The sequence below is a fragment of the Talpa europaea genome (assembly GCF_964194135.1).
Source record: "Talpa europaea genome assembly, chromosome: 1".
In the NCBI taxonomy this organism is placed as follows: Eukaryota; Metazoa; Chordata; class Mammalia; order Eulipotyphla; family Talpidae; genus Talpa; species Talpa europaea.
The window spans coordinates 139,681,526-139,697,942 of NC_140073.1; the positions used below are offsets into that span (position 1 = coordinate 139,681,526).

The 16,417-nt window shown below is 38.6% G+C and overlaps 1 protein-coding gene across 1 annotated transcript; it reads left to right on the forward strand.

Moving 5' to 3' along the window:
- Positions 1 to 5,415: 5,415 nt before the first annotated feature.
- Positions 5,416 to 6,663, forward strand: LOC311188494 (PC-esterase domain-containing protein 1B-like; the record flags this gene model as incomplete). The annotated part of the gene is made up of 1 exon (XM_084259618.1): positions 5,416 to 6,663. One exon carries the CDS (start codon positions 5,416 to 5,418, stop codon positions 6,661 to 6,663), a length of 1,248 nt encoding a protein of 415 aa, XP_084115744.1.
- Positions 6,664 to 16,417: the final 9,754 nt, after the last annotated feature.

Sequence of the window (16,417 nt, forward strand, 5' to 3'; positions counted from 1 at the left end):
AGACTGAGATGCTTGCTTAGATCTGGCACAAGTATATTTGGGTTGGTGTGCCTAGGAATCTTGAATTTCTGAATTTTCAGGTCTCCTAGTTGGTAGAAGGAGCTTCATCCTCCACTCCAGAGCAGAACAGCAGAACTGCTTGCTTGGGGACTGTGTAACACTCCACTGACAGCGGAAAAGGAATGCTCTAATGGTGCCTCATTGCTTCTCCACCAGATCTAGGTCAGATCTTTGCACCCTGAACATACAAGTACAAATCCCAAAGGCACTTTTAAGACCTACCTAATATGTATCAGCAAGAAGTGGAACTTGTGAGAGTTAGGTGGGAACATACCTCCCATCTTCACCTCAGGCCTTTTCTTTTTCTTTTTTTTTTTAATAATAAATTTTATTTTTATATTCCCCATACAATTGCAACCCCCTTATTTTGACCCCAATCCCTCCCCTCCCACCCTCTACCCCCCATAGAGTGTCTCTGGTTCATAATTTTTGTTGATTTTGATTTTCACTTTCTTATAGTTATTCATTTTCCTGGTCCCTTATTTAAGTTTTCTAGATTCCTGCTATGAGTGAGACCATCCAGTATTTGTCTTTTTCTTTCTGGCTTATTTCACTGAGCATGATCCCTTCCAGCGCCATCCATGTTGCTGCAAATTGCATGTGTTTATCTTTTTTGAATGCTGAGTAATATTCCATGGTGTATATGTACCACATCTTCTTGATCCAGTCATCTATTTTTGGGCATTTGGGTTGTTTCCAAAGCTTAGCTATTGTAAATAGTGCTGCTATAAACATAGGGGTGCAGGTGCTCTTTGGAATTGATGTTTCTGCGTCCTTTGGGTAAATACCTAGGAGTGGAATTGCTGGATCATATGGAACCTCTATGTTTAGCAGGTCCAGAAATCTCAGGCCTTTTCTGCCTCTGCAGAGTTATCTGTGACTAGGACATCCATTAGGTGCTCGCACTGACAATCTGGAATTACAGGAAGAATAAATACCCTATACAGTGAATAAACTTTTGACTTATGGGAGATAAGTAGGGATAACATTTTTCCTCCTTCATTCTGGAGATAAGCTGTCCTAAGTCGAATAGTTTATACAATCTTCGACAGACAATCACACTAGGTCACACTATCAGTTGCAAGTGACACACAAAGTAGTTAGCCCAATAATCGTGTCCCATTGTGTTTGTTCTCCTGTCTTCCCCGAACACCCTACTTCTCTGGGACTTTAACAAATCAGCACTTTAGCTTTTTCTTTTCGCTCTGTCTTCCAGGGAAATTGATCCAAGTAGATGTTTATTATATAACCTAACACAAAAAAAATGGGCCTCTCTGGTAGCATAGAGGTTAAGTCTAGCACTACTAACTTAAAGGCCTGAGAGGCCTGAGTTCGATTCCTGGCCAGGGAGCTACCCTCATGGCACAGCAGACCTCTCCTGTCTTGCCCGCTGCTCCCCTTAGCAGTGTATTTCAGTAGATCTGCCTGTTCTGTTCCCCACTCTGTCTTTGCTGAATCCTCTCATCCCCTGCTCCTCTGTCCTACACCCTAGCCTTCTACATGAAAATAAATAAAATGTTCAAAAAAATAGTATTTCACAAAAAATTAAGCTATAATACAGAGAGTGAAAAATTTTATGTAACCATATATGTAAGTCTATACATGTTTAAAGATATTGTTTATAAAGGTATACAAGTCTGAATGTGTACACACCCAATTTTTGAGACTATGCAGGAGAAAATACTTTGAATTACTTTGAAAATACTTTGAATAAAGAAAATACTTTGAATATTTACTTATACTTCTCCATTTAAAATAATTTGACATTATCTATTATGTTTATAATTTTAAGAACACTGGAAAACCACATATCATAAAATAAATATGTATTATGGCATAGTACTTTAATTGAACATGTGATGATTTTTATATTATTTATAAAGGATTTTAGACATTGGAAGCAAAATAATTGAAAAATTATTGGGAAGTAAGTTAAAAATAAATGTTCGTGTCTCTTTCAATGTACCTTAACATTCACCTGTCCTAAATTGAAATGTTTCTGTGCTTGTAGTAAGGAATAGAGCACAAAGTAATATCTTTCAGGGTTACAGTTATATAACACAAAAGAAAATGCAAATCTGTCAAACACTGATTTTTTTAAAACCCAGAGTGAATAAATAAGTAGATGATAAACCTTCCTTAAAACTCAACTGTCTAAATGACAGCCTTTATTCACTTGTGTTCTGAGAACAGCCAAGCTCTTTATCTTTGGCAAAAATTTAGCTCCTCAAAGAAAAAAATTAAAATATATCTCCTTTCCTTTAACTGTAATAGATCAAAATTTTAATTTCCTAAAATTAATATTTAGGCACATGAGCATGATAGTGATGTAATCAACACAATGCTTCTCTAGCCATTTATCTGTGTTTCTTTAAGATATAGTAGTATAGGGGGGCCTCCCTGGTGGCACAGGCAGTTGAGCACAGCACTGTGAAGCTGTCTGCAGCCTCTGCAGTGCCAGTTCAATCCCCACCAGCTTCGGAGCAACCCACATGGTGAGCAGACCTCTCCTGGCTCACTCGCTGCTCCCCTCAGCAGTGTATTTCAGTCAAGCTGCCTGTTCTGCATCTCACTCTGTCTCTGGTGAATCCTCTCACCCTCCCGTGCATCTGGCCTGTACCCTGATTCTTGGACAAATAAAATTAAAAAAAAATTTTAAAAAATATAGTATATAGTATAGGGGCTACCTAGAGATATCATAACTTGGTTTAAAATGATTTTTCTTCATATTGTTCTGGAAGTGGGAAAATCTTCTGCAGAGAAAGGGTAGCATGTCTACGAAGTAGTAACAGTATTAACATAGTGATTAAGTTATCCTAAATTGACTTTAGTTCCATTATTTAAAATGCAATGTACAAATAAACTACTTTATTTTCATAAAATAAAAAAAATCAGATAATTTGTATATGCACTACTGAAGAAATGCATTTGCTTCCCAGGCATAAGAACAAATAATTGATTTTAAGGGTCCAAAAGTAAATTGCTAAAATAATATACACATTATATTATTGGGCCTCCCCGTTGGCACAGCGGCTTGAGTGCAGTGATATGAAGCTGTCCACAGCCTCTGCAGTGCAGGTTCAATTCCCGGCCAGCCAGGGAGATACCCACATGGCGCAGCAGATCTCTCCTGTCTAGACAGCTACTACCCACAGCAGTGTTTCCATCTGCCTGTTCTGCTCCCAACTCTGTTTCTGGTGAATCCTCTCAGCCTCCCGCACCTCTGGCCTATACCCTAGTTCTTGTATAAATAAAAAAAAATCTTTAAAAAATTTATAAAATAATATACATTGTTTTTAGTGAATGTGAGTAAAAGACTTTGAAGGCCTCACTAAAAAAAAAAACTGTGAAATATGAAAAGCATTGACCAAACCAGTTGATTCCTTCTTATTTTAATAACATGTATAAAACAAGAAGTATACAGAAAGTATGTAAAGATTTGGAATTTCCCTTTAATATATAGACAAGTATAATTCGTGATACTTGTCATTTGATAGCATACAATTTTTAGGTATTTATATTTATGTGTCATAAATCAAATAATTCCAGTGATTACAAAATAAGCTATTTCACACAAAGTTTCTGAAGATTAATAAATACATCATAGGGGCATTTAGTAAGGGGATCACTTATTAATCTGCTTAAAAATAGGTTATAAAGTTTGCATTCTGGGTCAGGGAGAGAGGGAGTTCAGGATCATTCACCAGGAAGCTCACATATCTAATCAAGGACGAAAAGGCTAGGATCACACAGACTTAAAACTCGCATCCATGTGTAAAGATGAAGGAGGGTTGTACTATATCACTCAGGAAGCTTATATTCATCCAAGGAAGGAGCCCAAGGTTCATACTACCAAAAAGGTCATACTCAGGATATTCATATCTATATCCTAGAGAAGGAAACTAGCAATTCACACATTGGTGGTAGGAATGTAAAATTGGAAATGTCTGGATATTTCTTAAAATACTGAATTTGCAACCGTCATACAACCCAGAAATCACAGTTTTGAACTTAGAGAAATAAAAACAAAGGTTTTCACAAAAACCTCTGCAAAGAAATTCAAAGTAGTGTGATTTATAATAGCTCCAACCTGGAAACACCCCCAAGATCCTTACAAAGGGAAATAGCTAAGCTGGCTATGGTGTATCCATCTCAGAGAAATCTACTTGGGCAATAAAAAGAGAATATAGCACTGGCACATTTTATACCACTGGGAAAGTCACTTCTTAATACAGAAAACAGGTGGCTAGGGTTTTTAAAGTGGATACACTGGACCAATCTCCAGAGAATGATATTGAAGAGGAAAAGCCCCCCCAAAATTCTAAACTGTATATTTTTATAGAATTCTGCAAATGGCATGCATATAGATTTCTGCCAGTGGTAGATTCTAGAAATGGGGGCTAGCTTATCAGTTACCAGGCATTATTAGGTGGGAAAGAGGCAGGAAGGTGGTGATACAGTGCTGAAAAGAGAGAGACCATGCAATGAGGACATTTCCTGAATATTGAGTATATCAGGTTCTCCTCTTGGTTATGACATTGCATTAAAATTTTCGACAGAAATCTCTCTGTGCTATTTCATACAAATGTGCAAGAACACACAATGAAGAACAATAAGTAGTTAGAAGGCAGAAAAATAGCTCTAGCCTTTACACAGAACCAGAGTTTTCACGAATCACTGCTTGAAAATCTAGCAACAGCTCAGTCTCCCATGGGGTGGGGTTGTTCTGCTGGGAATGGCATTTTTCCCTGCAATGGAGGCATCCGCCATAGGCCTGAGTACAGGAGGTAGCAGTTCAGAAGGAGAACCAAGCCAGCTATGATGGAATTCTAAAATCAAGGTGAAAACAAGCAGAGCAAGCAAGAGCCAGTAGCAAAGGTAGGCATCCCAGACGCTACAGTGGGCAGATGATGGGATGCCCATAAATATATATATATATATGCAAAATAAATATATGTACAATAAAGAGAAGTCAGCGAAATGAACACACCCCTAAATGCACCGTAATAGCAGAACAAGCCCGAATAGTTTGAAAACAAGTAGCAAACCACTGGCTGCCCCTGCTCACTGCCCTGGGGTTCTGCACCTCCCCTCCGCCAGGAGGAGCCCGGACTCTCAAAGGCGCCTCCACAGTTCAGAGGTCACATCCTGGGCCAAAATCTCCCCGGGTTGAGGAGATATTCGGGGGCCTTGCGCAACCTCCCTTCTCCTCGCAATCCAGGCACCCAGGGAGGCAGAAAAGCCTGCCACGCCCGCCCCCCCCCTCCTGCCCGCCCTCTCTACCTCCCTGAAACTCTGTACCCGGCTGCAGGGAGGGGAGGTGGGTGCCAGGCCACCGCTCAGCCGGCAGCCACCATGGCCTACCTGCGGGCCTGCGAAGTCCAGCAGCTGCTCCACAACAAGTTCGTGGTCGTCATGGGGGACTCGATCCAGAGGGCTGTGTACAAAGACCTGGTGCTCCTGCTGCAGAAAGACTGCCTGCTCTCCTCCAGCCAGCTGAAGGCCAAGGGCGAGCTGAGCTTCGAGAGCGACGTGCTGCTGGAGGGAGGCCGTTGGGGCCGCATGCACAATGGCACCCACTACCGCGAGGTCCGCCAGTTCCGCTCTGGCCACCACCTGGTGCGCTTCTACTTCCTCACGCGCGCCTACTCCGAGTACCTGGAGGCGGTCCTGGCGGAACTGCACTGGGGCGAGCACGTCCCGGACGTGGTCATCATGAATTCCTGCCTCTGGGACCTGTCCAGGTATGGCCAGAACTTCCAGAGGCGCTACCGGGAGGACCTGGAGCAGCTGTTCAGCCGCCTGCATCAGGTGCTGCCCGAGTCCTGCCTGCTGGTGTGGAACACGGCCATGCCGGTGGCCGAGGTGGTCTCGGGCGGCTTCCTCCCGGCCGAGCTGCGGCCCCAGATGGCCCGCCTGCGGGAAGACGTGATGGAGGCCAACTTCTACAGCTCGGCGGAGGCCAGCAGGCACGGCTTCGATGTGCTGGACCTGCACTTCCACTTCAGGCACGCAGGGCAGCACCGGCAGCGCGACGGCGTGCACTGGGACGGGCGCGCGCACCGCCACCTGTCGCAACTGCTGCTGGCCCACCTGGCGGACGCCTGGGGCGTGGACCTGCCGCGGCGCGAGCGCGTGACCAGATGGATCCGGGAAGGCCCCGGCGGAGGACAGCCCAGCCGGCACGGGAGGCAGCCCCGGGACCGCAGAGGTGACCCAGGCGAACGTATTTTTTCGCGGTTCCCACCTACATCCTCGTACCTCTGTCCTCTGCTGCGATCCCCTGCGCCCTTTTCTCTGCCTAGACCTCTGTTTCCTTCCCTGCACCAAGAAGTCTCTGTGCTCTTCCCCCGACCTGTGCTGCACAGCCCTTTCTCCTACGACCCCGCTCCGCACCAGGTTGGGAATACTGGCCAAGGAAACTCCATCATGGGCCCTGAGCCACCTTCGGGCCCCATGCGCATGGCCTCTTTCCAGCACCACAGAAGGGGGTCCCCTCCTTACCCACGCTGGGGCTTCAGTGGGTCACACAGGCGCCATAGAAGGCGCACCAGCAGAAGACCCGAGCACACCCAGAGGCAAGGACCCAGTAATCGGCCCTAGACTTAGGCGCCTCTGCCAGCTTCTTGACCTTGGGCCTGACCTTCAGCGGCCCTGCCTTGGTGAGGTGGCCTTGAGCTCCTCGCTTGCACGAGTGAACAGCCTCGCATGTCCTTCTTTGCCAGAGTCTCCACCTGATTTTTTGGGTGAGGAACCTGGACACCACGCCCTTCTCCTCTTAGCATTTGAGTAGAAATAAGCTCTACACAAACAAGGACAGGCACACACTTAAGCTCACCTGAATGTAATTCAGTTAAGTGTGCTCCATAGAGGTTCTTCCTACAAAAGAAAAAGATTGGTCCTTAAAATTTACCAAAACATTTCGATTAAGACTTCCATATCACCGTTACTTTCTACATGCATTTATGGAACTTAACCCCCAACGTGTTCACTGTAAGTTGACTTGTGTTTTCTTTTATTAAATTTATCTGTAATGAAGCCTTTTTGTCATTAAGGAGAAATGACATTTATCCCTAACCGACACAAGCTTTTTATTTTTTTCTATTAGAAATAGAATGTCTGCTTTTAAACTCATCAAATATGAGCCTAGCACATTTTTTTTTTAATAGACCAGATTTTTGTTTGTTTTTGTTTTTTAGAACATTAGGCTCACAGCAAAATCAATAGGTAGGGGTCTCCCATATACTCCCCGCCCCCCACCACACACACAGAGCCTCCCCCACTATCAACATCCCACACCATAATCCTACATTTGTTACATTCTATGAAACTAAACTGATGCGTCATTATCACCCAAAGCTTTTACATTGGAATGTATGGTGTTCTACTGCTATGGGTTTTGACAAATGTATAATGACATGTATTCACCATTATGGTTTCATAATGAATAGTTTATCCTAAAATGGCTCGCTCTTTGCTTCTCCTCCTCCTTACCCCTTGATCCCATAACCGCCTGTCTATAACTGCCTCCATAGTTTCACCTTTTCTGGAATGTTTATAGTTGAAAACATATTGTAGCCTTTTCAGAATGGCTTCTTTCGCTTAGTACTACCTATTTAAGATTTTTCAGTGTCTTTATGGTTTGATAGCTCATTTGTTTTTAGTGCTGAATAATATTCCATTGTCTGGATGTACCTTTGTTTATTCACCTACTGAAAGATATTTTCATCTTCCAAGTTTGGGCAATTATGAATAAAGCTACTTTAAACATTCATGTGAAAGTTTTTGTGTGAATGCATATAAGTTTTCAACTCCTTTAGTTAAATACCAAGGAACACAATTGTGAATGGTATGTAAAGTATGTTTGGGTTTATAAGTAACTGCCAAATTGTCTTCCAAAGTGACTGTACCATTTTACATTTCCATCAGCAGTATTTGAGAGTTCCTGCCACTCCACATCCTCACCAGCATTTGGTGGTGTCAATATTCTGGATTTTCACCAGTCTAATAGGTATGTAGTGATACCTCATTATTGTTTCAATGTGAAATTCCTTAATTACCAGTGATATTTACATTTGTGACTTGCCTTTTCATTTTCTTGACAGTGTCTTGCACAACAAATGTTTTTAATTCTACTGATTGTGCCTTTGGTGTGTTTTTTTTTAAAAGTCATTAAACCCAAGGTCAACTAGATTTTCTCCTATGTTATCTTCTTGGAATTTTTTAGTTTTGCAATTTATGTTTAGGTCTAGCCATTTTGAGTTAATTTTTGTAAAGTGTGTAAAACCTGTGTCTAGATTCATCTTTATATATATATATATATATATATATATATATATAGCTGAGTAGTATTCTAGTGTGTGTGTATATATATATACATATATATATATATATATACCTTAATCAAATTGAGGAACTTCCCCTTGATTTCTGGTTTACTAAGAATGTTAATCATGAGTGTCTGTTGGTTTTTGTTATATGTGTTTTTCTGCATCTGTTGCAATGAGATATGATTTTTCTGTATTATGCGGATGTCGTGGATAGCATTAATTGATTTTTGGGTCCTGAGTCAGCTTTGCATATCTGGAATAAATCCCACTTGGTCATGATACAGAATACTTTTTGTATTCTATACAAAATTTGATTTGCTTATATTATGGTGAAGATTATTGTATCTATATTTATGAGAGATATCGGTCTAAAATTTTCTTTTCTGGTAATTTTTCTGGTTTTAGTGACAGTAAAGATGACCTCATAGAATGAGTTAGGAAGTATTCTCTCTTCTACAGTCAGAAATAAAAAAGAACTGATATAATTTTGTACTTAAACATTGAGTTGAATTTACCGGCGAACTCATCTGGACCTGGTGCTCTCTGTTTTGAAAGTTACTCATTATTGATTAATTTATTTAATAAGCATAATCCCATTCAGATTGTCTATTTCTTTTTGTGTGGATTTTGGCAAATTGTGTCTTCAAAAAATTGGTCCATTTCATCTAGATTATCAAATTTGTAGTAACGCTCATACTATTCTTTACTCACCCAATTAATGTCCATGAAGTCTTCAATGATATCTCTTTGTTTTTAATATCGGTAGTTTATGTCTTCTCTCTTTTTCTTTTTTAGTTATCCTGGATATTATGGGTATTTTCAAAGAACCAACTTTTGGTTTCACTGATTTTCTCTATGGATTTCCTGTTTTCAGTTTCTTTGATTACTGTTCTAATACTATTTACATTGAAATTCCTTTTATTTTTCTTGTTATCTGAGGTGGAAACTTAGATTATTGATTTTATAACTTCCTTCTGAAATAAATGTATATGTTTTACTATAAGCACTACTTTCACTATTTTTTGTTTAGTTAAAATATTTTTGTTTTGATAAAATATTTTTTAATTTCTCTTAAGATTTCTCCTTTGATTCATGTATCATGTAGATATTAGATATGTGTTTTATTTTTAAGTATTTGGGGAATTTCCATATATGTTTCAGTTACTTATTTCTAGCTTATTGTCATTGTTGTCTGAAAACAGACTGTGTGATTTTTATTCTTTTAATTTTGTTAAGGTTCATAATAAATCTTAGTGAATCTTGGTGATTTTTTTCTCATGAGATTGAGGTTTTATTCTGCTCTTGTTGGATGTACAACAGCTTTCTTTGATTACTTTTAGCATGATATATCTTTCTCCATCTTTTTACCTTTATTTATATATGTCTTTATATTTCAAGTAGGTTTCTTATACTTATTTGGGTCTTTTGATTCACTCTGAGAATCTGACACTCTTTTAAGTGGTGTATTTAGACTGTTGACATTTAGTGTGATTAGTGATACCTACAATATTTGTAACTTTTCTATTTTCTGTTCTTTGTTCCTGTCTTTGTCTTCTACTCTTTTTATGTTTTGTGTTAATTTTTTTCTAATTGAATTTTTTGTATGATTCTGTTTTTTTCTCCTTTCTTAGCATTCAATTATACTTCTACATTTTTGCTTTTTATTTTTTCAGTGTAATGACTGAAGAATTTTCAATATACATTTCAAGTTATGTGTCTACTTTCAAATAACAGCATAGTACTTCATGGGTGGCATAAGTTTATCCATAAGTTATAATCATCAATAATCATGCTATTATTTTCTCGAGCAAACAGTTACCAATTCAATCAATCAATGAATGAAAAATAATGAAAGTTTTTATTTTATTTTATTCCTTCTCTAATGCTCTTCTTTACATAGATGTGAGTTTCTGACATATTTTTCTTTTTTTTTTCTCACATATTTTTCTTTCTCTCTGAAAAACTTTTTAATATTTCTTGCAAAGTAGATCACTGAAAACAAAATCTCTTAACTTCTCTTCATCTGAGAAATCTTTATGTCTCTTCTTTGAAGGAGAATTTCAAAGGATATAGAATTCTACGTTGGTGTTAGCTTGCTTGTGTCTTTGGCTCAAAATTTTCTTTCACTTCATTCTCTATTTTTTTTTTTTTTTGCACAATTTCTGAGGATAAGTTTGTTATTCTTTGCTCCTCCATAGGTAAATTGCTTCTCTGACTTATTTTTTCTTTGCTTTTTTTAAAGTTTATATATACTATGCTTCAATATTGATTTTTCTTTCTTTTTCTTTTTTTTTATATTTTTGGCATACACTTGATATTTTCTTAACTTCCTGGTTCTGTGATTACTGGTATCTGACATTAATTTAGGGACATTATCAATCTTTATTGCTTCTTTTGTTCCTTTCTCTCTTTTTTTTCACTTCTGGCATTCCCATTCTTCCTTGTTAAACCTTTGTAATTGCACCAGAGTTTTTGCATATTATGTTCCATTCTTTGAAATTTATTCTTTTTGCTTTTCATGGAAGTTCTGTTCTATCCTCAGGCTTACTGGTTCTTCCCTCAGCCATGTCAGTCTACTAGTGAGCCCTTCCAAGGCATTCATCATTTGTGTTACAGCATTTTTTTTTTATTTTTACAGATCTTTTCTATTTTTTCTTAGGTTTTTCATCTCTCTACTTATATTACCCATGTGTTCTTGCATGCTATATACTTTCTGCAGTAGAATTTAGCTTAGGAGCTTTGGAAACAGCCCAAATGCCCAAAAATAGATGACTGGATCAAGAAGATGTGGTACATATACACCATGGAATATTACTCAGCATTCAAAAAAGATAAACACATGCAATTTGCAGCAACATGGATGGCGCTGGAAGGGATCATGCTCAGTGAAATAAGCCAAAAAGAAAAAGAAAAATACCAGATGGTCTCACTCATAGCAGGAATCTAGAAAACTTAAATAAGGGACCAGGAAAATGAATAACTATAAGAAAGTGAAAATCAAAATCAACAAAAAACTATGAACCCGAGACACTTTTTTGGGGGTGGGGGGCGGGAGGGGAGGGATTGGGGTCAGAATGGGGGGTTGCAATTATATGGGGAATATAAAAATAAAATTTATTATTAAAAAAAAAAGAATTTAGCTTAGGAATCATAGTTGTTTTGAATTCCCAAGCTGATAATTCTAGCATGTGTCATATCTGAGTCTGGTTCTGATGCTTCCTCTCTCTCTTTGAAATATGTATTTTTGTCTTTCAGTAAGCCATGGAATTTTTTGTTGAATGCCAGACATAATATATTAGGTAAAAGAAACTGTGATAAATAAGTCTTTAGTGACATGGTGGTAAGTTGGAAGTGGAAAGGAAGTATTCTGTAGTCCTATGATTACGGCACAATCTTCTAGAGAACCTGAAACATGGGGCTGTGACCTTCACAATTGTTTTGCAGTTCCCACCCCTTTAGATGGGGCACTATGACTTGAAGAGATGGTAGTTGGATATTTCCCTTCTGACAGGTGGGTTACACTCTGATAAAATTCTAGTAGATTAGGCACTAGTGAAATAGTTTCACTTGAGTATAGGCCTTCTTAAGGACAAAGGTCTCTGAGTGCTTTTCAGATGGTTACTTTTCCCCATGCCAGAATCATGAGAGAATTTTTCTCTCATCTATGCTTTAAGAACCTAGTAGGGCTCCTGGTGGTAAAACAAAAGTGTGGGGTTCTTCTAAGATTGGGCTTGTGGATTTGTCCAGATTGAGCTTCCCGCAGTTCCTTAATTACAATTTAGGTTTTCCTACCCTAGTACTGGTTACCAAAAATATTTCTGCTGCAGTAAATTGTGATTCTTTGTAAATGCCTATTGTCTTTTCAATTTGGGGCACAGTGGTTTGCCCTATGACCCAGTTCTCTGGCTTACCTAAGATGACTTACTGAGTTTCAGTTTGTCCAGCTTTTGTTTATTAGAATAGTCTGATGACTTTCAAATTTCTTACATGTTGAACCAGAAATCAGAAGTCTGCTCCTGCAAATTTGAAAATGACTCAGAGAAATGAAGCATGTTTCAGTGAAATCAAGAGTCCTCACTGCACAATCTCTTATGACTCGTATTATGTCTGTAAATATATATATATATATTTTATTCTTTGACTCTGTTACTTTCAGGGTTTATGCATTTTTTAAACTTTTGGTTTAAAAATTGATATACTTCCCATCAGCTATCATTGGTCAGGATTTTACTACTGATTGCTCTTGCTAGAAATATTATGCCATATGATAAGAGAAAGGATATATTTATAACAGGCTGACTTCAATCTTTCTCTTTGCATCTTCCCCCCAGCCTAAATATGGTCATCATCTGGGGTTAGCAGCTCTTCTGCTGGGTTGCGGGGTAACACAATAAATAAGATGAAGTGAGTATCATCACACGTTCAGCTACATCACATGAACGGGAAATTAAAAGCAACATTTGCATCACATCTCCTCAGTGATCAATGCTGTGGAGTTTCAATAATGAAAGAGGGAAATTAGCACATCGTGATATAGAGTGTTTTCAGGGAATTAGGATATTGCATGAAAATAAATATGGTTGAACATTCCCACACTGTTAAGGTTATGCCGGGCGCCCTTATGTCTCACTTGTCATAATTCTCTGTAGCGGTTCCTTTGAAAAATGTTCCTTTCTCTTCCCATTCTTTGTTAGTTTCTCCCCACATTTTCATAGACCATAAACTTGCTAATGCACATACACGGCAGGGACCAAGTTTCATCTCAGTGCATCTTGTGTCACAGTGTAGCCATCAATTCGCCATGCATGGAGAAAAGACTGCAGCTCTACCACCTCTTTATTGGGGTTTTGTGATGCTGCTTAATTTCACTGCGTCTGTCAAGTCGTTCTTTATCGGAGAGCCTAACAGCCTTTGAGTGCATGGTGCTCTATCACTTATGTAGGGGTTATATTGATCTTTCTGGTGTGTGCTCTAAAGTGGCTGGCATCAAAAGCCAGTGAGGCAGTCGGCTTGAGCGGCATGGGTCATTTACAAACTTCAGGATGAGATGCCGCAGGATGCCAGGGAAAACATTTTTGTTTTTCCAGAGGGAACCATAGTTCATGAAATGTGGTTAACGTACCATATTTGTATACCCTTAGAATCATTTTATAACCACACTGAGTGCCTCTAAACATTAAATATATTTTATAAGTAGTTGGTTAACTAGCTGTTGTATGCTTTAAATAGTAAATAAAATGGAAAGGCACTAAACAGTGACTATATTTCATAGAGTAAGATGCTTTTCCAGCCACTCAATAATTCTCAATGTTAAGAAAAATTGATTTTCTAACTGCTGAGTGCCTCTAAAAATTAGCATCTTATCTTCCTACAGGGGATGCTTTTTAGTTAGCCTCCTATCTCCCAGCTTTTGACTTAATGATCTCTAAGATTCCATTCTTGCTAAAAAAATTCTATAGGCCCTTTGGACTATAATTTTCCTTTGGCATCTATGTAATTGGAAAAAATGTAAAACAGAAAAAATTCATACATTCATTTTTTGAATGTTCATTTCAAAAGAAGTAGCTCTTTACCATTGACTGTTGCTTAACATTCACTACCTCCCTCAACATTCACTACCTCCCTCATCCTCTAAGACTATGTAATTGGAAAAAATATAAAATAGAAAAAAATCTGTCATACGTTTTTGAATGTTCATTTCGAAAGAAGTAGTTCTTTACCATGGACTGTTGCTTGACATCCACTACCTCCCTCACCCTCTAAGAACAGAGCTGTATGGAGATCTAGGGCAATGATATAGAACTTCAGAGTACTAATTTCCAAGCACCTTCTCACAATTCATCTGAACTTGGACACATTTTGAATTTTTGAAACCCTAATAAGGGAAAGAAATTACTTTAGAAATGGTAGCAGTCACACAGCTTCCTAGCAAATTAAATCATTTTCTCAATTATTTGTAAGTTGTCTCATCTTTTAAAAAATGAAATTGCCAATGCTAAGATCTTCCAGATGATATTTTGGTAGCTCAGAGCATCACAAAAGTTGGGAACTGAAATAATTAGACACTCCACAATTAAGGGAAATAGCATTCAAAAAAGACTCAACTCTTTAGTTCTGCCTTAATTATAACCAGTTGGGAGACCGATGGGATATTACAAAGTCTCCTTGAGAAAACTATGATAACTTTGTCAACTTAACCTCTTTTGTAAAATTCATGGTTTGAGCTAGATCCTAGAATCTAGATGCTAGACAGTCTGCATGGGCTCCTGTATAGATCTACTGACTTGGAAATTTCTTTTGGCCCCTTGTCACATTCTGAAGAATCATGTATCTCAAGTATGCTTACCAGTTCCCCAGAGTAGGAGGCTGGCATGTTGAAACCTGAGGAAGAGCAGATAAGCATCGAACTCCCTGGGACATGTGCTTATACTTTGAAAGAATGCAAAGAGGGAATAAAATTCTTCTCAGATACACCCTTAAAATTCCTACCAGTGTCCCTGGGATCTATGTGTGATCAGATGGGGACAGGCTGCTGATTTGGGGCCAAACCCAGTAATGAGCTGGTACCTAGTTATCCCTGCTAAACTGATATGGTCTAGTTCACAGGCTTGAAAAAAGATGTGGCCAAAAGCAAACAGCCCCCACCCCCCGAGACTATAAGCTCTCTGGGGTTAGGGATCTGTGTCACCATTATATCCCTACCATTAGTCTATGGTATTGATTCATTAACCATTTGTGGAGCTAAATTGAATCTCTTAAATAAATACAGACTACCAGACAGAAAATGTGAAATATCTAAAGTGGAAAATCTTAGAAGACTTGAGATAGCAACTAATATGAGCCCTATTCAATAGTGTTACAAGAGAAACATCATGGAAATCATAACTGTGAAATATATAAAGTGGAAAATCTTAGAAGACTTGAGATAGCAACTAATATGAGCCCTATTCAATAGTGTTACAAGAGAAACAGCATGGAAATCGTAACTGTCCAAAAGGGAATCATTTTATTGATTATTTAATCCAGAAACAGTTTTTCTAGCCATAAAACCGAGTAAGTTCTCACCCCTCCTCCCACACACATACAACCTGAAATACAGAAGAGAGAAACAGAAAACACAGATTTTAAAGCAGTAGCATGAAATATCACCTTACCACCAAAGTAAACAATAGTAGTTAATAGTAATTGATGGCTTACGATGGACCAATTCTGTCCTAAGACCTCTATATGTTATATCTAATTTATATCTCATTTAGATAGACATTATTATTAGCATCTCATAGATAAGGGGAAAAAACACAAGTATTTTTTAAGAACCTCAAAGTCTGGGCAATTTAGATGACTGACTCTACAACAATAGTCACTTACACATAGCTCTGTATTTAAAACATAAACTTCTGGTGGTCAACCATTATGCAAATAGCAATAATCTCCAATTAATATATAACTCCATTGGAGAAAGCAGCATAGAAAAGAACAATAGAAAACACAGGAAATGAGTCAACAAACCAGAATTCAAAAATGATGGAAAAGATTCATTTACCATAGCCACAATTGCAGAAATATTTTGTCTCTTCCTTTGGGTATGATCTCAGTGAGGTGAGCACAATCCCAGTGAACAGAGTATGTATATATTCACAATTTTTGATACATTAGAAAGGGAAAGAGGCCAGTGATTATGTATACAAAAGGAGATAGTTTTTTCCATGTCTGGTCCTAGGCGAAATTGACTATGATGACATAATGGGCTTCTGCTTCAGATCTGGGTACAAACTGTGACTCTGACTTTGGATAGGGTCACCAAATCTCTTTAAGTCTCAGTTTCCCTCACATGGTAAAAGGAGGACATGGACTAAACAAACTCCTTGTATTTTCCTTATCTTGGGTAGTTGGTTTATCCTGTATCTTCCTGAGTCCTAGTTCTGTCTCTCTTGATCTTGTTTCTGATCCAGTTCTCATCTAATTCTTCTGTTCCTTCATTTTAGTCTCCTTATCTCTCCTCCTTCTTGTGAAACAGGTGTATCAGT